At 44.8% G+C, this 27,418-nt stretch overlaps 1 protein-coding gene across 4 annotated transcripts in view; it reads left to right on the top strand.

Annotated features, from left to right (window-relative positions):
* Nucleotides 1-27,418, top strand: part of LOC139408981 (lysine-specific demethylase 4B-like) — an 85,835-nt gene that overhangs the window by 31,125 nt on the left and 27,292 nt on the right. For all 4 annotated transcript variants that reach the window (XM_071153545.1, XM_071153543.1, XM_071153542.1 and 1 more), the window contains exons 6-9: nucleotides 6,940-6,989; nucleotides 14,243-14,346; nucleotides 17,159-17,296; nucleotides 25,027-25,223. In XM_071153545.1, the coding sequence (XP_071009646.1) occupies nucleotides 6,940-6,989; nucleotides 14,243-14,346; nucleotides 17,159-17,296; nucleotides 25,027-25,223 (489 nt within the window). The remainder of the gene's footprint in view (nucleotides 1-6,939; nucleotides 6,990-14,242; nucleotides 14,347-17,158; nucleotides 17,297-25,026; nucleotides 25,224-27,418) is intronic.

Below are 27,418 nucleotides of genomic sequence, written 5' to 3'. Positions count from 1 at the left end.
AGGGAGTACAGGAGAGGGCTCAGAACGCACCCTTGTGGGGCCCCAGTGTTGAGGATCAGCGGGGAGGAGATGTTGTTGCCTACCCTCACCACCTGGGTGCGGCCCGTCAGGAAGTCCAGTACCCAGTTGCACAGGGCGGGGTCGAGACCCAGGGTCTCGAGCTTGATGACGAGCTTGGAGGGTACTATGGTGTTGAATGCCGAGCTGTAGTCAATGAACAGCATTCTCACATAGGTATTCCTCTTGTCCAGATGGGTTAGGGCAGTGTGCAGTGTGGTTGAGATTGCATCGTCTGTGGACCTAGTTTGTATTGTCTTGCCAACTCCTATGGTCGTTGTCACGGCATTTGGTAACATAGAATAGCACAAACGGATCTGGGCCCAGGCTATCATTTCAGTTGTGTAGTTTAACATAGATATGAGAACATTATTTGGCGTTAACGCAGCACAAGTGGCGCCCCAGTCAGCACAAGACGTTGGAAAGAAAACAACCAAAAATATGTATTTTCAACGTCCTTTTTGTCCATAGGGATAGGAGGGATGGCCTTATATCATACAGTGCATTCTGAAAGTATTCAGACCCCTTCACTTTTTACACATTTTGTCACGTTATAGCCTTATTCAAAAATTGATTAAATAAATGTTTTTCCTCATCAATCTACACACAATACCCCATAATGACAAAGCGAAAACAGGTTTTTTGAATATTCTTCAAATGTATTAAAAATTAAAAACAGATTATTTACATAAGTATTCAGACCCTCTGCTATGAGACTTGAAATGTAGCTCAGTTGCATCCTGTTTCCATTGGTCATCCTTGAGATGTTTATACATCTTGGAGTCCACCTGTGGTAAATTCAATTGATTGGACATGATTTGGAAAGGCCTGTCTATAAAAGGTCCCACAGTTGGCAGTGTATGTCAGAGCAGAAACCATGCCATGAGGTCGAAGGAATTGTCCGTAGAGCTCAGAGACATGATTGTGTCAAGGCACAGATCTGGGGAAGGGTACCAGCATTGAAGGTCCGCCAAAAACACAGTGGCGTCTTCATTCTTAATTGGAAGAAGTTTGGAACCACCTCTTCCTAGAGCTTCCCCCTCCTGGCCAAACTGAGTAATTGGGGGAGAAGAGCCTTGGTCAGGGAGGTGACCAAGAACACGATCTCTGTGGAGATGGGACAACCATCTCTGCAGCACTCCACCTTTATGGTAGAGTGGCCAGACGGAAGCCTCTCCTTAGTAAAAGGCACATGACAGCCTGCTTGGAGTTTGCCAAAAGGCACCTAAAGGACTCCGACCATGAGAAACAAGATTCTCTGGTCTGATGAAAACAAGATTGAACTCTTTGGCCTGAATGCCAAGTGTCATGTCTGGAGGATACCAGGCACCATCCCTACGGTGAAGCATGGTGGTGGCAGCATCATGCTGTGGGGATGTTTTTCAGTGGCAGGACTGGGAGACTAGTCAGGGTTGAGGGAAAGATGAACGGAGCATTGTACAGAGAGATCCTTGATGAAAACCTGCTCCAGAGCGCTCTGGACCTCAGACTGATGACGAAGGTTGACCTTCCAACAGGACAACGACCTGAAGCACACAGCCAAGACAACACAGGAGTGGCTTCCGGACAAGCGTCAACTTCCTTGAGTGGCCCAGCCAGAGCCCGGACTGAACCCAATCGAACATCTCTGGAGAGACCTGAAAATAGCTGTGCAGCGACGCTCCCCATCCAACCTAACAGAGCTTGAGAGGATCTGCAGAGCTTGTAGCGTCATACCCAAGAAGACTCTAGGCTGTAATTGCTGCAAAAGGTGATTCAACAAAGTAGAGTAAAGGGTTTAAAACCTTATGTAAATTTGCCAACATTTCTTTAAAAAAAAGAAGTTTTTTCTTTGTCGTTGTGGCGTATTGTGTGTAGAATAATATATTTTTTAAATCAATTTTAGAATAAGGCTAGGCACAGCAAAATGTGGAATAAGTGTAGGGATCTGAATCCTTTCTGAATGCACTGCATCTCTGCTCCAAATGTCTCTACTCTAATCTTAACTCATCTGCTCTGCCATTCCCTTATGGATATGAATACCCGAATCAAGACTCAAACAACCATATGTCTTCTGGCTGTTACCAATACACACCTTTTTTTATAATGACCTTTGGATATTGATTGGGTTTCCTTGATGAAAGAGTTTTCCAGATGAAAAACGAACCCAATAGATGTAAGATAGAGTTTGGATGTATTGGAATTAAAGTTTCAGTAGTTTCAACACGCACACACACACACACACACACACACACACCAAGTAGGTCTCTCTGCTTTTGCGACAGGGCTGGCTGAGAAAAGAGACATCAAATTAGTATCGACCGTCTGTGGCACTTCATGCACAAAATCAAATTTGCTGCTACTAATGTCCTCTTGAGTTGTTAGCAGGCGGAGCAGCAACAGGCCTCCTGGTTGGCTATCTGGCATGCATTCTGAATCCTTTTTAGAAGACCTAGGCAGGTTACTTTCCCAAAGTCATAAAGATTGTCTTTAGCACTAGATCATCTTGGTAGGCAATGGACGAACGATCATCTCTTTATGCTAAAATCATTTTTTTTTCTGTGACACCCAGACGAGTAGAGGATAGAGCGAGAATATGACTACTCATGTCTGTTGAACCACACTGTCTCTGTGTGCTTTATTGACAAAGATCTTGATTCTTCATAGAAATGCAAGGTGGTGGATTGTGCCTCAGTGTATTTAAGCCCGTGTGTTGCAGATCAATTGGTTTAGCTGTGTAGATCAGCAAGACCTAGGTTGTAATCCTTAGATATCAAAACCCAGATTAATTTAATAGCCGTGAGCAACAATAGTGAACACTGATGTACTGTGATTGATTTAGAGTTTATTCTACAGGATATTGATTTTGTCTTTTGAACGTGCTTTGATGACTTTGGTTCCCTTGGTAACCCAGTTGAATGCATTCGTGGTTTAGGTTCAAATTACAAATGTCGCTTTCAAAATTATATTTGCCCTTACCCATATCCTCCCAATTCTTAGCCATTCACAAGAATCCCTCAATAGGATAAGGTTCAATCTTATTCATTGTGATCCCCCAAAAAAGGGGGGGTTCCCAAAATCAGTCTTCCAAACCTGATGTAAAAGGCTAAACTGATCCCGTGTCAGCACTCGTACTCAGACACGCTTCATGCATATAGACCATGGTCAACATGACAAAATAGCATTTTGACACTAGGCTAATAAATCTGGCAGTTGACCCCTGCTACTTGTTTGTCGTCTACACACCCGCCTCCCTGTCCATGTGTGTTTTAGTATAAACATAAGAATGACTCGTTTCTCCTTTTTAATAGGACACTTTAACATGTTAGACTCTGTAGCGAGGAGAGGAGGCGTGGGTTTTAAGAAGACAGCCCGTTGAGCGGATGTGTTTTATACCACGTGGTGTTACATCTCAATTAGATCGTCACGTTCGGTTTGTTTGTGCTCCTGCATCTCCTGTGGCGTGTGAAGGACAGAGCAGTGGATGTAGGGTTACTTATCTTGTTTTAATGAATTTCTGTGTGTGTGTGTGTGTGTGTGTGTGTGTGTTTTTTTTTGGTTGGTTGGTTGGTTGGTTGTAGGCCTACATGTTCCCACTAGGGATTTGAAATCATTCCACTATTCAAATAGTATGATGATTTTTTTGTTGTTGTCAGATAGTCAAAATACATGTGGATTTTAACCTGAATATTGCTGAGCGAGAGGCTGGCGCTCTACTGCTGCAGCTGCTGAGGGGCTGGTGAGATGGGAGCGAGCAGACGAGGTGAAGAGAGAGCTGCAGTACCCAAGGCAACTAGGCTACAGGCAAGACTAGCGCGCTTGTGGCAGCCACAATGTTATTTAGCATCCCGTATAACGGTGCCTGTCTTGACTGGAGTAACCTAGAGCAGATAGCGCTTTCTACCCCCATTCAGATAAAACAACAGCCTACCTGTTGGTTGCTCATTGTAGCCTACTCCTTTTTAATTCTGTAATTTCATTCCGTCTTGCGTTCCGTTAGTGAACTCTCACTCCACTTACTACACATTGAGCCTCTTTGCTGCTTTGGTTGACCAACATGAACAACAAGCTACAGCACTTGGAGGCTACGACACTCCAAAAAGTTTGTTTTGTTAAATTCATATTTAGAAATGTCGTGGTATATCCTTGTATGTAACAATGTCACATGGATATTTTTATGTCATTTTAGAAAAGCATTTTCACGGTTAAAATAGGCCTATCATTTTTTTGGGGGGGGGGCACAAATGAAGACTCACAAGTGTTCGAGTGCTAACATATGTTCACATATTCGAATAACCGTGCACATCCCATAGTTCCCATATGATTAGACTAAGTCAACTTTGCCCCAATCTTACTAGAGCACTCGCACTTCACCCCCCCCCCCCCCCCCCCACACACACACACACACAAACACACACACAGACCAGTCGAACACTTACCTACAAGCTTTTCCTCAAACTGTCAAATATTCCCCCACGCAGCTCCTGACTCCTCTCCTCAACAGTAGTAGTAGCAGCAGCAGCAGTGAAAACATCATCTCATCTCACTGCCGAAGAGAAAGGGAAAAGTTCACAGACCTTTCATTTACTCTGTGTTCTTTGTTTGTTTATTTCGGTCGGGCGCTGGCAAGAAGACGTGCCGCTGCCATGACAACAGTGGTCCAGGGAGGATGTAATAGAGGTAGATGTGATGATTGCCTGATTAGATGTTTGAAGGAAGGGCTCATCTGTGCACACACACTCGCACAATACACACACACACACACACACACACACACACACCTGACAAAGGCGTGTGTTAGTTAGAGAATGTGAGAATTCCCAGGGGGTGCCAGCAAGGTTTTCTTTTGATTCCCGTGAAGAGACACACACGCACGACTTATTAGCATTGTAATATTGACATCAACACCATTATCTCAGAAACCCTAGGCTCACTCCAATTTGCATAGTGCACCAACAGATCCACAGATGATGCAATCTCTATTGCACTCCACACTGCCCTTTCCCACCTAGACAAAAGGAACACCTTTGTGAGAATGCTGTTCATTGACTACAGCTCAGAGTTCAACACCATAGTGCCTCAAAGCTCATCACTAAGCTAAAGACCCTGGCACTAAACCTCCGTCTGCAACTGGATCCTGGACTTCCTGATGGGCCGCCCCCAGGTGGTAATGGTATGTAACAACACATCTGCCATGCTGATCCTCAACACGGAGGCCCCTCAGGGGTGTGTACTCAGTTCTCTCCTGTACTCCCTGTTCACACACGACTGCACGGCCAGGCATGATTCCAACACCATCATTGAGTTTGCCAATGACACAACAGTGGTAGGCCTGATTACCGACAAGGATGAGACAGCCTATAGGGAGGAGGTTAGAGACCTGACCGTGTGGTGCAACAACCTCCACGTGATCAAGACAGAGGAGATGATTGTGGACTACAGGAAAAGGAGGACTGAGCACGCCTCCATTCTCATCGACGGGGCTGTAGTGAAGCAGGTTGAGAGCTTCAAGTTCCTTGGCGTCCACATCACCAACAAACTAACATGGTCCAAGCACACCAAGACAGTCATGTAGAGGGCACGACTAAACCTATTCCCCCTCAAAATGTTCTACAGCTGCACCATCGAGAGCATCCTGACGGGTTGCATCACTGCCTGGTATGGCAACTGTTCGGCCTCCGACCGCAAGGCACTACAGGGGGTAGTGCGCACGGCCCAGTACATCGCCGGGGCCAAGCTTCCTGCCATCCAGGAACTCTATACCAGGCGGTGTCAGAGTAAAGCCCTAAAAATGGTCAAAGACTCCAGGCACCCTAGTCATAGACTGTTTTCTCTGCTACCGGAGCACCAAGTCTAGATCCAAGAGGCTTCTAAACAGCTTCTACCCCCAAGCCATAAGACTCCTGAACATCTAATCAAATGGCTACCCAGACTATTTGCATTGCCCCCACCCTCACGCTGCTGCTACTCTCTGTTATTATCTATGCATTGCCACTTTAATAACTCTACCTACATGTACATAATTACCTCAATTTCCTCAACACCAGTGCCCCCTGCACATTGACACATTGACTCTCTACCGGCACCCCCTGTAAATTGCTCCGCTATTGTTATTTACTGCTGCTCTTTTAATGATTTGTTATTCTTATCTCATACTTTTGGGGGGAATTTTTTCTTAAAGCTGCATTTTTGGTTAAGGGCTTGTAAGTAAGCATTTCACTGTAAGGTCCACCGGGTGGCAGTCTAACACAGCTGCGTCTCGCCGTATACTCCAGTAGGTGTCTTTCTATTCCGATCACATAAACAGGGCTTTGGCCAGAGGGAGGGTGAGGCACTAGTTTTGCTTTCCCTAAACTGGAGGAAATAATTGTGATAATGATGGTGGTACAAACAAGAGCAATGAATGCGCTGAGTCTCTTAATGCGGACGGAGAGAGATTTGGCCTCTCTTCTTCTCTTGTTTTCTGATGATTTCATTTGAAACGGGGGAATGGAGCACTACAAAGACGACTACAAAGTCCTCAGTCATTTGATTTCTCCAAGATGGTTTTGATGAATTCCCTTTTTTTAATGTTTTGGAGTGTTAGCCGAGTTAAGTGTGTTTTGTGTGTGTTCGCGCGTGTGTAATGAGGACTTTGACAAGAAGCATAATAAGCGGAGAATTCTCACTAGTGATAGCAGACTTATGTCTTTGGAGAGAGAAAAGTGTATATGGCTGTGTAAAGTGGAGGTGAACTACTCTCTGTCTGTGTGTGCGAAAAAGAGGTATAAAACTGTCCATTTCCTCTCCTGAAGACTGTAAAAAAAGAGGAGGAGATGGAGTTCCCTTCATTTCGCGCCATCTTCACTCTTCTTCTCTCCCCGCCACCCACCTCATGTTCTCTCTTCTTCCTCTTCCGTTCAGGTACGCCGTCCCACCTGAGCACGGCAAGAGGCTGGAGAGACTGGCGCAAGGTAAGACTACTCCAGATCCTGACGCACACATACACACACTGAGACAGACGGCCTTGGTTCATGTTAAACAAATATCCACCTGATAGTGACTATAGAGTGGCCTGTTAACTGTCTGGCCTCTCCATCAACTGCTGTTTAAAAAAAAATCCCCTAGCGCAACGCAATGGAAAAGGCCTTCAAAAAGGCAGACGACGCAGAGAGTGCGGCCTTTCTCTTCACATTTCTCGCTCCTTCTTCCCAGGAAAGAAAATGCACTATAGACACCTATGCCCTTTTTTGTTTTTGGTCGCTAAAAACGACCAGTTCATTTCTTTATTTAGTAACGCTTCAAGTACTGTACAACACGTTGCGCTGCGAATGGGTAAGAACGTCGTGGAGTATTGACGCTAGGGCTTGCACAATAGTCGTATAATCGTGTAACGGACCATTATGGACAATAACTGTGAACTAAAGACCATCATCGTCTTAATACATATATTTTGTGTATACAGAAGTAGTAGAAAATGTATTTTCAAGTAGATCTAGTTCACCCAATAGCAGTTTCAAACTTCTTACATAAGTATGTTTAAAGGTGGTAGTCATTTTACGAGCAGAATGGCACAGTCGGGAGGAAAAACGTCCTTTCCAAAAGTTTCAAGCAGTCGAAACCATTCATTTTTTTGAGGACGGGGGTGACACCAAAGCGGCGTTGTATTCGTTCGGTATGTCTTGAATGCTTTGCTTGTGGAGTAGAGGGTTACACATCGTTTGTCTCCTCAGATCACTCACTTTGTAACAGGTTTGCTCTTGACTGTTGGTCGTGTGCAACCGTACATAACGCCAAGGTAACAGCAACGCAGACAGTCGTAACGCCGACCACAGCCATGCGTATGCTTACCTCCCACGCTTATGAGATGCTTTTTGATCTATTTCAATATGTCATCGTCAGTGTGCAGAGTCGCTGTATGAACAGTTACACAGGACCACGAGTACAGAGCATCACACAGACATCATCACACATACCCGACGTTACACAAATAACACTCTCAGCCAGTCACACCTGCTACCACTCTCTCTCTCTCATCACGTAATTTCAGTCATAGCCTGGTCCTTTTTTTTTTTTCGCGCGGGGGGGGGGGGTGGTTAATTTCAAACTCAAAGGACGAAATGAAGCTTTAAGTTAATATTGCCCCGGGGAGAGTTCCACACTGCTGGCTGAATTTTAATGGGGATTAATACGCGGGCTTCGCTGGTACATTATTCACCTTTATCAGCTCACACAGCAGCCGCCAGAGAAAACGCCTCTTTGAGACGAAACAGGCTCTGAAACAATGCAATGAAAATGAAGGATGAAATGGGCCTCGATTATACTGTCAGTTATATTAAAGTTTAACTGGGCAGACGGTCTACCCATCCTTTGAGTCGCAGCACAGACTGCTCATCGGGAGAGGTGTGTGTGTGTGTGTGTGTGTGTGTGTGTGTGTGAGAGAAACATATTTTTCCCTTGTCTAGTAAGTTGAAGGCTTCAAGAAACTATTGATATACAAGAGGAAAGGACTGATTTGTTTTTGAAGAGGAGACTCTGGTCTTTGAGGCTATGGGCGTGAAATGAATTGTCATCTGAAGAGGAGCGAGGAAGAAAGGCGGAAGAGAAGGAAGGGTTTTCACATGAGATCGGATGAGTTTATTTAGGCAACAAGCACCTCTCGCCTTCTGAACAAGCCGTGGCAATCGAGAAAAGACAAAGAAAGATGAAATGGTATGACACCGAAAAAGAATTCATAAAAATAAAGGCCCGGTCAGAAAACGGTAAAACTGTCACGTACGTTATTTGATATCAGTGTGCCATTTTGGCACTGGTTCAATTTTCTCACTTCACTTTGGCTTGCCGTGTAGTCTGGCCCGGTGACCTGCTGACGTTGACCCGGGGTCTGGCGCGGAGGGAGGGATTGTGGGACCAAAGAAATGATTATGATAATTAAAGGCTTTCTGGATGTCTACCACGTCGGGACTCCGAGCACTGTGACCTGTACATCCTGCGTCTGACCAAGAGGAGAGCTCTTCTCCGATTGACCTCCAACCACCAATTACAGTGCCTTCCGAAAGTATTCATACCCCTTGACTTATTCCACATTTTGTTGTGTTACAGATTATTTTTATTCTTACCCATCGACATACAATAACTCATTATTACAAAGTTGAAAACATGTTTTTTAGAAATTTTTGCACGTTTATTGAAAATGAAATAAGTATTTGCACCCCTTTGCTATGACACTCCAAATTGAGCTCAGGTGCATCCAATTTAATTTGATCATCCTTGAGATGTCACTCCAACTTCATTGGAGTCCACCTGGGGCCAATTCAATTGTTTGGACATGACTTAGAAAGAAACACACGTCTATATAATGTCCCACAGCCGACAGTGCATGTCAGAGCAGAAACGATATCATGAAGTCCAAGTAACTGTCTGTAGATCTCTGAGATTGTGATGAGGCATATATCTGGTGAGGGGTATAAAACATGTTCTAGTTTCTAAAAAAACAGTGGCTTCCATCATATGGAAATGTGAAAAAATACAGAACTACCCAGACTCTGCCTAGACTTGGCCGTCCAACCAAACTGAGCAACCGGGCAAGAAGGACCTCGGTCTGGGAGGTGACCAAGAACCAAATGATCACTCTGACAGAACTTGGCCCAGATGGGAGAAGCTGCCATAAGGACAATGGTCTATAAAGTACTTTGCCAATCTAGGCTTTATGGGAGAGTGGTCAGACGGAACCAGGGGTGGAAAAAGTACTCAATTGTCATACTTGAGTAAAAGTAATATAAATATATAAAATGACTCAAGTAAAAGTGAAAGTCCCTCAGTAAAATACTACTTGAGTAAAAGATTGAAAAAAAAATTGTATTTGGGTTTAAATATACTTAAGTATCAAAAGTAAAAGTATAAATCATTTAAAGTTCCTTATATTAAGCAAACCAGACGGTACAACTTTTTAAATTTTTTTATTGATGGATCGCCAGGGCCACACTCCAACACTCCGACAAACAAAGCATGTTGTGTTTAGTGAGTCCGCTAGATCTGAGGCAGTAAGGATGACCAGGGATGTTATCTTGATACGTGTGTGAATTGGACCATTTTCCTGTCAAAATGTAACTTTTGGGTGTCAGGGAAAATGTATGTAGTAAAAAGTACATCCTTTTCTTTAGTAATGTAGTGAAGTAAAAGTTGGCAAAAATATAAATAGTTAAGTACAGGTTCCCCAAAAAATGACTTAAGTAGTACTTTAAAGTGTTTATACTTAAGTACTTTACACCACTGGATGGAACCCACTCCTGAGAAAAGCACATGACAGCACGCCTGAAGTTTGCGAAGAGGGACGTGAAAGACACAGTGTAAGGCAAAAGATTTTGTTGTCTGATGAGACAAAAATGTAACTCTTTGGTCTGACTGCAAAGCGCTATATCTGGAGAAAGCCAGGCACAGCTCATCACCTGTCTAACACCATCCCTACCGTGAAGCATAGTGGTGGCAGCATCATGTTATGGGGATGCTTTTCAGCGGCAGGGACTGGGAGACTGGTAAGGATAGAGGGAACATTGAATGGAGCCAAATACAGGCAAATCCTTGATGAGTACATGCTTCAGTGTGCAAACCACCTTAGACTGGGGGGGGGGGTGAAGATTTAGGGCAATGAGCCCAAGCATACAGCCAAAGCAACGTTGGAATGGCTTTGGAACAAGAATGTGAAAGACCTTGAGTGGCCCAGCCAAAGCCCAGACTTGAATCACATTGAAAATGTGTGCCGTTCACCGCCTCTCCCCATCTCATTTAACAGAGCTTGAGGAAATCTGCAAGGATGAATGGGAGAAAATCCCCAAAACCAGATGCGCAAAGCTGATACGGACATACCCAGGACGACTCAAAGCTGTAATCGCCGCCAAAGGTGCTTCTACAAAGTATTGACTCAGGGCTGTGAATACTTACATAAATGAGATATTTCTGCATTTCATTTTCAATACATTTGCCAACATTTTCTAAAATTATGTTTTCACTTTGTCGTTATGGGGTGTTTGTGTGTAGATGGGTTAGACGGGGGGGGGGGGGGTGATTTGAATACATTTTGAATTCATGCAGTAACACAACAAAATGTGGAATACATCCAGGGGTATGAATACTTTCTGAAGGCACTGCATGTCTTCCGTTTGGGTGGGGAGGTTAGGCCTAAGTCCTGCGCCGTCTGTGGCTTATTCACTAGAGCGGGGTCATATGGTCATCGTAAGCAGGAAGTCTATGTGTAAGAGACTACACGGTCCATCATATGTTATGCGAGTCCATGTTGGACGATGACCCTCTTGCACCGCCTTGATTTTGACTGTTGTTCCAATTTCACAGAGCACTTAACAGTTCAAGATTTCACATCGAGGGAATACGTTTCACTATCGATGCCACAACGGGTAAATTCACACAATGGGATTAGGGTTGAATATTCCCCCTCCCCCCCCCGGTATTTTACAAATGTTCCATCCTGAGAATATCACTTTTCTCCTGGGTAACCCGGTATTTCTCACCAAAAACCGGAAGTGTCGTTCAAAAGAATTCTAAAGCAGATAAATAGGCCTATGTCTGGATTTGATTAGAGCATTGCTCGCAAATTCAACCCTGCCGCTTCCTGATCCATACATTAAATACGTTTTATGAGCCCTACATTTTAATGAGCCCAAGCCCCCCCAAAAAAAGCACAAATTCGGTGTGTGTTCAGACCCTTTGACCTTTCCCATGTTTTGTTACGTTACATCCTTATTCTGCTGCGCTGTCTTCAACAGGACAGTCAGCCCAATGGGCCCAAGCCTACAGACAAGGCAGGTCCTACAGGCCCTAGTTTTGTCGCACCTAGACTACTGTTCAGTAGTGTGGTCAGGTGCCACAAAGAGGGACTTGTGAAAATTGCAGTTGGCTCAGAACAGGGCAGCACAGCTGGCCCTTAAAAGTACACGGAGGCCTCTTCACAGTCCCCAAGTCCAGAACAGACTATGGGAGGTGCACATTACTACATAGAGCAATGACTACATGGAACTCTATTCCACATCAGGTAACTAATCAGATTATTATTATTATTATTTTTTAAACAGGTAAAAATACCTTATGGAACAACAGGGACTCTGAAGAGACACAATGGTACAGACACATGCATACGCATGGATTGTGGTATTGTTGTATGGTGGTATTAAACCATTTGTATTGTAGATATGTAGTGGTGTAATAATGTTATATGATGTACTGTATTATCTTTTGTTTTATAGGTCATGTAAGTGCTTTAATAGGGTTGGACCCCAGGAAGAATTCCGGCTTAATCAGCAGCTAACGGAGATCCCTAATAAATACAAATTCAAATATTATTTTGTTTGTCCTCCATCAATCTGCACACAATACCACATAATGACGAAGCAAAAAACGTTTTTTTTAGACATATTTGCAAATGTAATAATAAATTAAATATCCATTTACATAAGTGTTCAGACCCTTAAGTCAGTACTTTGTTGAAGCACCTTTGGAAGCGATTACAGCCTCAAGTCTTCTTGGGTATGACGCTACATGCTTGCCACACATGTATTTGGGAAGTTTCTCCCATTCTTCACTGCAGATCCTCTCAAGCTCTGTCAGGTTGGATGGGGTGCGTCGCTGCACAGCTATTCTCTTCAGAGATGTTCGATTGGGTTCAAGTCCGGGCTCAGGCTGGGCCATTCCAGGACATTCAGAGACCGTCCTGAAGCCACTCCTGCATTGTCTTGGCTGTGTGCTTACGGTCGTTGTCCTGTTGGAAGGTGAGGTCTGAGGTTTTGAGTGCTCTGAAGCAGGTTTTCATCAAGGATCTCTCTCTATTTTGCTCGGGGCATCTTTCCCTCGATCCTGACTAGTCTCCCAGTCCCTGCCGCTGGAAAATATCCCCACAGCATGATGCTGCCACCACCATGCTTCACCGTAGGGATGGTGCCAGGTTTACTCCAGACGTGACGTTTAGCATTCAGGCCAAAGAATTCAATCTTGTTTTTTTTCAGACCAGAGAATCTTGTTTCTCATGGTCAAAGTCCTTTAGGTGCTGTCATGTGCCTTTTACTGAGGAGTGGCTTCCATCTGGCCATTCTACCATAAAGGCCTGATTGGTGCAGTGCTACAGAGATGGTTGTCCTTCTGAAAGGTTCTCCCATCTCCATAGAGGAACTCTGGAGCTCTGTCAGTGTCCATTGGGTTATGGGTCACATCCCTGACCAAGGCCCATCTCCCCTGATCGCTCAGTTTGCCCAGGTGGCCAGCTTTAGGAAAGGTATTGGTGGTTCTCAACTTCCATTTAAGAATGATGGAGGCCACTGTGTTCTGGGGACCTTCAATGCTGCAGAAATGTTTTGATACCCTTCCCCAGATCTGTGCCTCGATACAATCCTGTCTCTGAGCTCTACGGTCAATTCCTTCGACCATACAGGTGTATGCCTTTCCAAATCATGTTGAATCAATTTGAATTTCCCACAAGTGGACTCCAATCAAGTTGTAGAAACATCTCAAGGATGATCAATGGAAACAGGATGCACCTGAGCTGAATTTCGAGTCTCATAGCAAAGGGTCTCAGGTATATCTGTTTCGCTTTGTCATTATAGGGTTTTTGTGTGTAGATTGATGAGGGAAAATGTTTTATTTAATCAATTTTTAGAATGAGGCTGTAACATAACAGAATGTGGAAAATGGAAGGAGTCTGAATACTTTCCGAATGCACTGTATCAGTCAAAAACAGGATTATCTATTTTTGGATGCAATTTTGAATAGGAGAGAGGGAGAGAGAACTGATTTTAAAGCAACGATTTTGATTGACAGTCTGTTTTTTTTATTTTTTATATGCAGCTGCGATTTAAAATATATATATATATCTTTACAAAAAGAAAATGTGACCCACAAAAGCCAGAAAAACCCCCACAAAAGCCAAGCTCCATACTGCGATGGACTGTCTGTCCACACCCTGAACAGACATGCAGTGGCCGTAGAGAAGCCAGATTTAGACTTTGCATATCATTTAACAGTTCCATTTCACGCCATGCTGTTCATATAACCAATTTATTATAATTTACCAGGTTCTCACAGTTATTTATCCTGGGAAAAGGGAGTTGTTTTGGGTGGTAGATCCCGGTAAATCTCGGTAACCGGGTTCCCACCACTCAACTCTAAATGGGATGCAATTTAGTAATGTGGCGTTTATTTTGTTATTGTTTTTTTTTACCTGCAGGTTTCTTCCCAGGCAGTTCCCAGGGCTGTGACGCCTTCCTCCGCCACAAGATGACTCTCATCTCCCCGTCCATATTGAAGAAGTACAGCATCCCCTTCGACAGGGTAGGTAGCAGGACACAGTTGGGGGGGGGGTTGAAATTGGGGTCTGGAAAAGGCCTGTGCCCGAATTCATAAAGCATGTCACAACAGGAGTGCTGATCTAGGATCAGTTGCCGTTTAGATTATAATGAATGGACATGGGGGGGGGGGGGGCGGGACCTAATCTTAGATCAACATCCTACTCTGCGCGACTCTTGATACATACAGCCCCTGGGCTCTAAAGTTTGAAAGCAACAGAATGTTCCGTCAGGGTTAATTGAGGAAGTAAATGAAGTGATGTTACATTCTGCGACCGCATCCATTTGATTTGATGTCATACAATCATGTGTGACATTTAACCAATAACACACCTCTTAACACCTCTCAATTTGACCATCTGTATTTGACGGATATTCCGGTAATGCAATAGAACTCATTTCATCACACCACCACTTTTAACCTGTCAAACAGCTCTCAGAAAGGAGACACTCGACCCCCGAAGGCTGTTTTTTTTTGTTTGTTAACCCCTCTGAATGGAACCCTCTGCTGAACCACAATTGCAATTCTTCAACCTGTAAGAGGACATGGAAGCTTGGTTCAGCGCATGCCTGTGTCCCAAATTGGCACTCTATTTAGTGCACTACTTTTGACCAGGACCTATAGGGCTCGGGTCAAAAGTGGTGAACTATATAGAAAATAGGGGTCCATTTGGGACACACGCCATATGACGAGCTGACTCTAGCACCGACCGCAGATACATAATGAACGGGGGTGTATGAAAGCCTGCCAATCTCTGAGCAAAGTGGAGGTTAATGGCACATTAGATGAGGATGGCTGGGTCAGGAGGCATGCTGAAGTTGGTGTCGATGTGCGGGTGATCTCCTGTCAACCTACGGGACGAACAATGGGGAAATTGCAGAAGACGAGTGGATGGATGGACGGAGGACGTAGAAGGGGACGCGCCAACATGTGCGCGAACACGTGGGCCTGCGCAACACGTGCACATGTAACGGGGATCAAGTGTGCTGCTGGCAGCTTAGCTTCTTCCGCTGTCCGACTGACCCACACTGGTCTAGAACCAGTGATCCTCTGCTTCACAGTACATGTGACCCCCCCCGACAACATTCCAACGGGTTGAGCCACCCAAAAGGTACAAATTGGATGGTTCCACCCGCAACATTTCAAGCTAGCTGGGGGAATGAGCTTACCATATGTTTTTAACTCCGTTACTCGCACAAATAGGCATATGCAGTGTACAGACACACACACACACACACACACACACACGGTATTGAAAAGTTGATAATGAGATTGATGACATCTTTATATAAAGACCATAGCTTCACTTCACACTAAATGATGATGGAGATTGAGCCATGAGTCTTGGTTACATTTCAATTTCCATATTTTCACATTTCCGCGATAGAAAATGAATCACTATGTTAATTTTTTTCTATGGATAATAATTGTAGGAGATAGAAACTCTCACGGTGCGAAATAGATCGAAGATTAAAAAAAAGTGTACGTTTCTAATGCGGGCATACACAGTTCTCTACTGTCTGCAGAGTTCGGCTTTTTCCCCAAAGTTTTTTTTTTTTCCTCTCCTTTTTTTCTCTTCCCTTTTTTCCGTTTTCCTTCGGGGTGTCGTTATCACAGGGACCGTGTTACCTGGCACACACTGAGAGGATCTCCCTTGATTTGAGTGTAAAAATAACAGCGGCTTTGTGCTTTGTTGAGGCTACAAGAGGAGGCCTTTGATATTGGGACTATTCTGTTTTACCTCCCACTCTCTCTCTTCCGTCGCACTGCCTGCCTGTCTCCCATCTCTACACTTCCTTAAGGCTGAGTTCATGTGCCTCTCTCCTCGATCATGAGCGCTAGTCCTAACTAGTCAATGGTTATAGCGAACAGATTATGCCTTCCTCTTGGAGAGAGGAGGTGAATTGATGAAGAGGCGGTTAAGAGCAAGGATCCAAAACTTCTAGCGTAATTTGAAGTTTGAAACTTTTTGTTTTTGAGTGCAAAAATAATGTCATATTTCTGTCAGGGGTTGCCAATGTAATAGTTAACACAGAAAACTCAGGAGCGTCGAAATAGAAACCTCAATCATTTGTCAGGCTTAATTTCGAAGAGATGCAGAGGGGACCGGTGAGCTGTGTCTTCTTCAGCCTCTCCGGCTCTCAGTAAGTGATGGCCCTGCCTCAGAACGAAGCGCAACCAAATGCAAATGTTGATTTGCGCGGGCTGGCTAATTCCCTGCGCCATGCTCGCTGGTTTCAGTCTAATTGCGCTTGTACCGCCGCAAATGGTTCTCTAGGAGCCGGCGCCGCTAGGCAGCTCAAGTGAGGGAGAGGTGGAGGGAGGAAGAGAAGGGGGGGGGGGGGGGGTGTTGAGAAAGCAAATCCGCCTTCCCATCAGCACTTAATGATTGTGGATATTAAGAGCTAGCCCTGCGCTCCCTGTTTTTGCCAAGTCTATCCGTCCGAATGGAGTTTCCTTGAGTGTAACTTACTTCGTCATTTTGGCACATCTCCGCCCATCAAAACTTGGGTTAATAACACTGTTTTCTTATGCGATATATGGATATGACTTTTTATGAGTTTGCATGCTCAGTCAGTTAATGTACATTTAATGTTTGTGTGTTTTTGTGTGTTTCGACTGAACATTTTTATGCAACTATTTTACAGTTTTCAGGGTCAGTCATCCAAACCGAAACAGAATGTTCAGATATGCATTCATGTGGAAGTAACACTCGATTATACCACTGCGTCCTGTTGGTTTAGTATCATAACGTTGACAGAGGGACGTTATGCTTTTAACTCTTCCCTCTCTCCAGATCACTCAGGAAGAAGGCGAGTTCATGGTCACCTTTCCCTACGGCTACCACGCCGGTTTCAACCACGGCTTCAACTGCGCCGAGTCCACCAACTTTGCCACCCTGCGCTGGATCGACTACGGCAAGATGGCAACGCAGGTGGGTCAATGCACACTCGACCAGACGGTCACCTCAGTGTCCCCTACAAAACACACAGCACTGTAACGGACCGCCATTTGAAGTTGCATATGGACGGGTGTAGTTGGGGGCGTTTGCAGCTAGATTTAGCGTGACGCCATCGTCCCTTAGCCCTGAAGTTAGCGGTCACCTTGACTAAAGCTAGCTTTAAGTAGTATTTGCGTTTGCGGACCGCTAGTGTAGATTGAAATCCATGTGTTGTACTCTGCTACGCATGCTACCTGTCATCTCATACACAATCATGCAATTGCATACTTGGAATACCGGTTCCACAGCCCAGTGCTCACACAAGCTGTTTTACGCCCTGAGCATGAGGTAACTGGCGCGTGTTTATGTGTGTAGCGTGTTTATCGTGTGGCAAAGGGGACCCCGCGTCACAGGATCATCTGTAAGCTGTGTCACGTCGCCCGTTTCTTCTTCCATCTCCTTTTTCTATTCATGTCTTCCTCTCCTCTCGCAGAAGGCAAACTAGGTCTTTTTTATTTACTTTTTTTGCTGTTCATATTTTTTATTTTTTATTCTTGCACTTTGTGGATTTGATCTAGGCTTTACCTGTAAGGGACGCGCACGCGCGTAAACACACACACACACACACACAAGCGTGCGCATGCGCGTAAACACACACACACACACGCATGCGCGTAAACACACACATACGCGCGTAAACACACACATACGCGCGTAAACACACACACGCATATGATGCGTGTCAGAGTTACGAGGTCGCCAGTTCAGTGTGCTGCGGTAGTGGGCTCTGCCCTCTCTGAGCGGCCAACTGTTTTTAAGAACCAGAGGGCTACTAGAAGCCCCTCTCCTCCCCACACGGTCTCTCTGACGTACTTAACCCAGCCGTGCCCCCCCCACTCAGACCCTTCTCAGCGTTGGTCACATTCCACTGGCCAGGGAGCCCTCCCTCACAGTTCTGTCTGAATTTGATAGAGACGAATTGGTCAGCTTTGCGCTTTGCCCTCCATTTTGTGTCAGCGAGTTGACAGGCTGCTCCGGAAAGTGCCAGAGCAATGTGAAAGAAAGAACAGCTTGGGCACCAAGAAAGCCATATGTTGTTGTTTTTTCTGTCTCTCTCTCTCGGATTCGTCTGTCCACTCCTTTTCCCATCTTTCGTTCGTTCCCCTCCATCCTCTCTGCCAAGCCCTACTCTCTTCCTCTTGACGCGGCAGGGAAGATGGTCCTTCGAGCAGGATCTGTCACTTTGGGCTGTGTGGCTTGTTGCAAGTTTCCTGTCTACTAAAGCTGAGAGGCTGTAATAGCTGACCCATCTGTCCGCCGAACTGCATTAATAGAAACCAAGACTGTTCTGCCTGGTTGTAGCTACATTTAGCAAACCCTAACCCTTTTCCTAACCTTAACCTAATTCTCCTAACTTGCACATGAATTCTCCTAACCTGTTACAAAAAAGTCTCTCCTGCTCGTCAAAACTGGTAGACCTGCCCTGGGGGGCAGTTTGAGTATCCACTAATGCGATACAGCCATCTGTCCTGCCTACCAGCACCTACTAGCGGGTTCTCTTGTTTTTAGTAGTCCCCTTGCAGTCACTCTGGTAGGCTATGTTTGTTCACAGAGCAATGATACCATGCTACCCTTATCTCATTGTAGCCTCCCAAGGCAGTGTCAATGTAAACCCAAAATGCCTCTATTTTTCACGCCTTGTGCGCATAGAGAACGCTGAATAAACAGGCGAGACACTACACGACAGTGGCGCCAGTTCCCTGTGGGCCCCAAGAACGGAGTGTTGTGAATGGACGTTCATCACGCTGTATGAATAGAAGATTAATTTCCCTTCCTTTCATCTTTCAAAGAGAATTGCAGATGACTCACTCTCTGAATAGTGATATTTGTTTGCGTACGCTTGTTTGTTTGGGGTTAGAGCTGATGGGCTTTGATAAGGAGTGCTGGAGATGCCGAAGACTAAAGCATTATCATTGTGGTTTGTGTGGGTGGGTGGGTGGGTGGGTGGGTGGGTGGGTTTGTGTGTGTGTGTGTGTGTGTATGTGTGTGTGCTCATTCTTGCGTACGCTCTAGGCCGGGAGCGTTTCACTACACCCGCAATAACATCTGCTAAAATATGTGTATGAGATCAATGAAGTTTGATTTGATTTTCAGCAGGCTATAGACAAAGTGTGTGTATTGTCATTTCACTTCTTATTGTGTGATAATGCCGTGCTGAACTGACAACAGACTGCCATGTTAATATCTGGTGGCTCCGACTAGAAAATCGGAGCACAGCGGCAGGAGTCAACGCTGCGTCACTGAATCTGACGTCGCCCACTAAGTTGTGCCCAAATAAGCTTGCGTTCTTTCGTTTTGTCCCCCCCTGACGGCAGTTGTGACTGCTTCCTTATGCAATATGCAGGAAAGTGTTAGCGTTTGTTTTTGAGCTTTCCCCAGAAAACCACTGTCGTTCCTCTACCTGCTCAGTAAAGCTTCCTAAATTCATTTCAAACAAATGGAGTTTGTCTCGTGCTGCTGAATGTTTCTTTTTCCTCTGGAAGCCTGCGCGCGTCCTAATGCCAGGTAAAGTCCAGCCGAGTTGTAGTAAACTTGAAGGATACTCTCCTATGGGTGCAGGCGAGAGGACAAAGACAGTACAGTACACTACAGACTCATTAACGGTTGTAAACTTGATTTCCCTACCCCCCCCCCCCCCTCTTTGTTTCTCTCTCTCCTCTTCCTCACTCTGTGCAGCTGTTGTCATTAAACGAGGGGAGAAAGCGGTGCGATGGGGAGCGAGCAAGTCATTATTTGAGTTTGCCTGGTTTGGCCTCCATGTGCGTTTTTAATGGAAGAGCTCGTTAGCAGGGTCTCTGCAACTGAGGCTGGAGGGCAAACACACACACACACACACACACTTATGAAACCTACCACATGTGATTTAATCACACACCTCCACACAGCAAATAAAAACGCTCACTTACAAACTTCACACGGTCACTATTTCAAGCCTTGTACATTTCCGCATTAGATGGACTTCCATGACTCTGGTCAAAGTTCACTAAGATGTGACAGTTGTTTGTCTCGCCGTAACACTTTCATGCGCGGTATAAGAGAGCATGTTCCCTGTTACAAAACGCAGCTTGTTTCGTGTCTAGTAAAATATTAATACATGCCATTTAGCAAAGTGGTGCATCGAAGGGGCGTAAGGGGGGGGGCACCAGGGTCTATAATTACCCCATTTTCTCCCCAATTTCGATCTTGTCTCTTCGCTGCATATCCCCAACCAGCTCAGGAGGCGAAGGCGCTTCTTAGCACCCGCCTGCTTAACCCGGAAGCCAGCCGCACCAATGTGTCGGAGGAAACACCGTTCAACTGACGACAGAGGTCAGCCTGCAGGCGCCCGGCCCGCCACAAGGAGTCGTTAGAGCGCGATTAGCCACTTAAACCCTCCCCTAACATGGGCGATGCAGGGCCAATTGTGCGCCGCCCTACGGAACTCCCGATCACGGCCTGGGATCAGCCTGGGATCGAATCCAGGTCTGTGGTGACGCCTCTAGCACTGCGACGCAGTGCCTTAGACCGCTGCGCCACTCGGGAGGCCCGCCGGGGGTCTTTTTTAAAGGAACACAGTCCCGGCTTCCAACTTACTCTTGAAAGTTGTAATAGTAGAATGCAAAAGGTGCAATTTTTTTAAATGGCTAGTGAATCATCAGTCCTGTCATGTCAGTCACTGCAGACCTTAGACCTATTTATAGCTTGTCAGCAATGTCCAGATGAACTAGCCCATGTCAGCCCCCCCCCCCCCCCCCCCCCAAAAAAAAACGTAGATATTGTTTTAATTTTTGTGTCACTCAAATATCACACGAATACACATTAGACATGGCAAAATGTGTAGAATTGCAAGAAAATGTGCTTTATAACTGCAAAATGTTACTTGCACCCCAAGACATTGTGTAGAATTGTAGAAAATAAGTGTTAAACCTGCACACTTCTCTCCACCAGCAAGATGGGCGTGAACAGTTTGTGTCATGAATAGTGCTTGTACCCATAGAAACAGATGTGGCACACACAGGGGGAGCAGGCTGTTCCCAAATGCTGGAAGGGGAATCACAAATATTGGGATTTTTAAACAGGAGCTCTGTCAGTCACTGCTGCCAATGGGACCGGAGACTGTAAACGTCCAGACCTATTTAGTGAAGGATGACAGATGGAACCAGAGAGGTTGGGTGGCGGAATTTTAAGCGCTCCCCTAACGTTGGATATTATTCTAATAGGGGGCGACATTGCCTCAGGACTTATCCTACGATCATTAAACTTCATTAAGATATAAACTGAAGTAGGCTATAGGGCTCATTGGTTAGAAGGCCTTGGGGTCACTCGTTGTTTTGGAGACATTTTGTACATTTCTAAATGCATTTTCATCCGATAATGAAGTCATCTAAGCATAGCATGTACTCCCCCCTCTAACCCACCCCTCTCGGAAATGGTACATTTATACATTTCCCTTAATAGTTTTATACGACAGAAATGTGATCTTTTTGGTTCCTACTTCCTCTGGTGCGCTTCTTAATACAGTGCCTTGCGAAAGTATTCGGGGGGGCCGAATACTTTGCGACCTTTTGCCACATTTCAGGCTTCAAACATAAAGATATAAAACTGTATTTTTTTGTGAAGAATCAACAACAAGTGGGACACAATCATGAAGTGGAACGACATTTATTGGATATTTCAAACTTTTTTAACAAATCAAAAACTGAAAAATTGGGCGTGCAAAATTATTCAGCCCCCTTAAGTTAATACTTTGTAGCGCCACCTTTTGCTGCGATTACAGCTGTAAGTCGCTTGGGGTATGTCTCTATCAGTTTTTCACATCGAGAGACTGACATTTTTTCCCATTCCTCCTTGCAAAACAGCTTGAGCTCAGTGAGGTTGGATGGAGAGCATTTGTGAACAGCAGTTTTCAGTTCTTTCCACAGATTCTCGATTGGATTCAGGTCTGGACTTTGACTTGGCCATTCTAACACCTGGATATGTTTATTTTTGAACCATTCTATTGTAGATTTTGCTTTATGTTTAGGATCATTGTCTTGTTGGAAGACAAATCTCCGTCCCAGTCTCAGGTCTTTTGCAGACTCCATCAGGTTTTCTTCCAGAATGGTCCTGTATTTGGCTCCATCCATCTTCCCATCAATTTTAACCATCTTCCCTGTCCCTGCTGAAGAAAAGCAAGCCCAAACCATGATGCTGCCACCACCATGTTTGACAGTGGGGATGGTGTGTTCAGCTGTGTTGCTTTTACGCCAAACATAACGTTTTGCATTGTTGCCAAAAAGTTCAATTTTGGTTTCATCTGACCAGAGCACCTTCTTCCACATGTTTGGTGTGTTTCCCAGGTGGCTTGTGGCAAACTTTAAACAACACTTTTTATGGATATCTTTAAGAAATGGCTTTCTTCTTGCCACTCTTCCATAAAGGCCAGATTTGTGCAATATACGACTGATTGTTGTCCTATGGACAGAGTCTCCCACCTCAGCTGTAGATCTCTGCAGTTCATCCAGAGTGATCATGGGCCTCTTGGCTGCATCTCTGATCAGTCTTCTCCTTGTATGAGCTGAAAGTTTAGAGGGACGGCCAGGTCTTGGTAGATTTGCAGTGGTCTGACACTCCTTCCATTTCAATATTATCGCTTGCACAGTGCTCCTTGGGATGTTTAAAGCTTGGGAAACTTTTTGTATCCAAATCCGGCTTTAAACTTCTTCACAACAGTATCTCGGACCTGCCTGGTGTGTTCCTTGTTCTTCATGATGCTCTCTGCGCTTTTAACGGACCTCTGAGACTATCACAGTGCAGGTGCATTTATACGGAGACTTGATTACACACAGGTGGATTGTATTTATCATCATTAGTCATTTAGGTCAACATTGGATCATTCAGAGATCCTCACTGAACTTCTGGAGAGAGTTTGCTGCACTGAAAGTAAAGGGGCTGAATAATTTTGCACGCCCAATTTTTCAGTTTTTGATTTGTTAAAAAAGTTAGAAATATCCAATAAATGTCGTTCCACTTCATGATTGTGCCCCACTTGTTGTTGATTCTTCACAAAAAAATACAGTTTTATATCTTTATGTTTGAAGCCTGAAATGTGGCAAAAGGTCGCAAAGTTCAAGGGGGCCGAATACTTTCGCAAGGCACTGTATGTCCCCCCATTCCCAACACAGCCGTCAGTGCAAAGAGACACATTTATCTCCTTTTCATTTGTGTTGTTGGTTTATCGCACCTATTCCTCTGTTCCAGGTGACGTTTTTATGAAAGTCCCCAATCTGACCATGGTAACCAGCCGCCTTTTTCCTTCATCCGTCGGCCCCCCCCCCCCCTTCTTCCATCCCTCAAGTGCTGCCTAGATGAGATGTAGTGTGTGGATATTGGTTTGCAGTGGGGGGGGGCTAGCTCTTGTTGTTGTGGTTATTACTAACCCCCCACCACCACAACCACCTCCCTCCTCTCCATCCAGTACCTCTCCCTCGCTCACTCGCGCTCTCTCTCTTCCCCTTCCTTCCTTCCACTTGTTCTGCCTGTCTTTGTCTGAGGCGCGGCAGGCCTGAAGAATGTTCCCAGTAATTGAACATAAGGCCTCTCAGCGCAGCTCAGGAAATAAAGCAGAAATATAATACACCTACCGGGGCCCAAAAAGAAAATTAGTTTTATTTTCATCTCTTGCTCTCTTTCCATTTCCCCTCTCTCATCATCTCTCTTCTTCTCTCTCTCTCCATCCATCCATCCATCCATCCATCCATTCCCCCTCACCATTTATCTTTCTCTCTCTCTCTTTCTCTCTCTCTCTCTCTCTCTCTCTCTCTCTTTCTCTCTCTCTCTCTCTCTTTCTCTCTTTAAAACGCCTATTTCCTTCCATTGCAAGTAAAAATATGCCATTGTCACCCATTTAGTGTCATTTTGAGATATCTTTATATTGTGCGTTTGAACTCTTTCTTTTTATTTTATGGGGGGAACTCAAATGAATGCTATGAATTTAAATTTACTGGCTGTATAGTCCTGTTCAGTTAGACTTGATGCCACAAGTTCAGATTTCCTCTTGTTTGAAAAGTCTATTTTAGTCATGTTTCCTGTCCCTTGTGAAAGCTCCCATTTTCAGTTTAACTGGATATAAATCCTTGAGGATTTGAGGCTATGATCCTAGTTTATTTCAACCTGTAAATCTGTAATGCTGAAATCTGTTCAACCCCATTGGCCAGTGACTGTTAGGATCCTGAATAGGAACCTATTGAGAGTTCTGGGTTTTTTTCACCGCCTAGCAGTAGTCAATGTCGACTTTGCGGCATTCTTTGATGTACCGTATACTCTCTTTTCGACTTCGGGTAATTGAAATCTCTAGTGGACATAGAATTCAAGGTCAAAGTGTCACCCCCACAGAACCAATTTTGTCTGGATTTAGTATATTCTCAGTGACACACACTAAAGAAGGATTTTGACCGAAATGTCTGTGTGTAAGGTTCTTGCTGCTGCAACAAAGGAAATCATAAAAAAATGTTTTGCAAATGGAAAATATTGATATAGGCTAGATATTGGATTTTGTCTACTTTATGTGAACCTCCCCTCCTTTCTCATTGCTGTATCTACCCGCCCCCCCCTCTCTATTCTGCAGTGTTTCCACATTGTGTGGATAATAAAGTTTTTCTCATTCCAACCCCCCCCCCCCCCCCCCCCCCCCCGCCCCCACACAGTGTACGTGTCGTAAGGACATGGTGAAGATCTCCATGGACGTGTTCGTACGCTGCCTGCAGCCCGAGCGCTATGAGCAGTGGAAACAGGGCAAGGACGGCACCGTGCTGGACCACCAGCGACCCACCACCCTCAACAGCCCCGAGCTGGAGCACTGGAGGGCCAACCGGGTCACCTACCGGGAGAAGCTGCTCCAGAGGTGAGGGGAGACAGACGGACCGGCAGCACAATTACAGAAGAATTACTATACAATTGAATTTCATAACCCCCCCCAGGGTCAATACGAAGGGCATCATTGGCCGTACAAGAGCATAATTGCATACCACTTACTGTACATTCATACTAAGAGATGGAATGACGAGGGTTAGGGAAAAAACTCCTGACCCTAGTAACAGGGCACTCTGAGCTACAGTATGTGAATAGTGTTTTTGCGGTGACCCCATTACCGCTGCACTGGCAGTCATGAGTCACGACCGCAGTCAAATTCCAGGTGACCGTTGAGTCACAGTAATCTCCTCTTATGCACTCTGGACATGCGTTGGTTGTACCCAACTCACTAAACGACCATCAGGTCACTAATGGCCTGGCACTCAGGGCTCTTTTCCCCCACTAACCACTCTGACATCAATGCAAATGCAATCTAAAAATCACATCAAACACTTATCATCAAAACAGTATCATGCTTTTAAAACGCGCCTCACTGTGATGATCAATTTGAAGAAAGAAGTTCAGCGACAGGTTGAAACTGAGTGGGGAAACGTGGACATTGTCGAAGAACTGAACACAACGACGCGGACAGCGCTTTCTAAGGCGATGATTCATCCAGGACACCCATGTGCACATTAGCGCTGATGCATAGCATAGGCCTGTATATGAGCCCATGCCCCCCCCCCAAATAAACAACAACCATGAATTAAAATGATGATTGTGCCGTTATACAATACATAGCCTACCAACATATTACAGAAGGCAGAAAACCATTCAAAAACTGATTTTAAGATATCTTCGGTACATACTTGGTCCAGCCTAAATTAAACAAATTCAGAGTTAGCCTTACGTTATAGTGAGTTTGTATTTGTATTTTGAATAGCCTAGTAATAGGGCATTTAAAAATATATATTTTCACAATGAATAGACTGCCATTACCTCGCCACCGGGTGTTTCCATCTCCTCCTCTCTCTCTCCTTCATTCCTTTCACCAGAGGACAGAGAGAGGGGCTGTCAACAGATGTTTCGTTGTGAAAACACAATTTGCTATCGATGTTCCCGACCAGATTTCACTTGGTCTCTCAAATGAAGCACCGGGTTAGCTGCAGGTTCAGGGTTGCAGAGCCAATGGCATACAGAGTTTGGGCAAAATAACAGGAGTGCCTTCCCGACGTGGGTGGAACCAGTTCCTATCGGATGATATGTATTTTTCCTCTTGCCCCTGTTCCTGCCCATTCGAAACAAATTCTACATATTAGTAAAGACGAGATTAAATTGAGAATAATGATCACATGATGAGGGCTGGAGAGAACAGCGTGTGTGTCCTAAGGCAAGGAGCAGAGCGCAAGCTTCTTTTTTTTTTACGACTTTTCACAAATCATCATTCAGCCCGTGTATCTTTAAAAAATATCTAAGGCCTTCTAAGGTTTGTGTCATTCACAACAAAATTTGTCAAATAACTCTTAAGTCGAGCGTATAGGACCTGTTTCAAATGATCACTTGTACTCTCAACGTAGCCACTCTAGCTCTGGAATGGGGAAAAATATCCTTTCTATTTTATTCAATTATAATCTTCTTACTATAAAATCTGATAGCCTAATATAAAATAATGGCATATAAGCATATCTTGTCTGCTAAATGAACAAGCCTACAGCATGGCGCATAGCCATATAACATACAGTAGGCCAACTCCTATTCTGTTCTTCTGAAATACATTTTCATCATATAAGGTTTCTTTAAACCTGCCGAAAATAAAGAATGGATTTATCGTGACGGTGTAAATGAAATGGATTCATTCAACTTTTTTTTCTTTTGGAAATGCACATGTTCCAAACGCGTGCACTGGCTGCTTGTATTTGTGGAGGCCTGGAGATGCTAAATGTGTTTTATGTTAAGTAACAGTCAATTACCGTGAGACCGGCACTCTTTTGTATGGCAATAACAGGCTGACAACATGTCATGGCTCCCACAGCCCTAGTTGCGGTCTCACTCAGGTGCCAGGACAACGGTCAGGTCGCATAGTGCCAATCACACTGTGGCATTACATCGCCGGGGGAAACCGTCACTGTCGATCACTTTCTCACACACTACAATTGTGAGGCCAGGCTTTGTCAGTCAGACGTGGAAATGTGTGCAGCAAGAAAGCAACCTTTAGAATCTGGTGCATCTCTCTCTCTCTCTCTTTTT

Source organism: Oncorhynchus clarkii, chromosome 5, assembly GCF_045791955.1.
Source record: "Oncorhynchus clarkii lewisi isolate Uvic-CL-2024 chromosome 5, UVic_Ocla_1.0, whole genome shotgun sequence".
Lineage (NCBI taxonomy): Eukaryota > Metazoa > Chordata > Actinopteri > Salmoniformes > Salmonidae > Oncorhynchus > Oncorhynchus clarkii.
The sequence above is the reverse complement of the archived record's forward strand: the minus strand, read 5'-3'. Positions and strand labels throughout refer to the sequence as shown.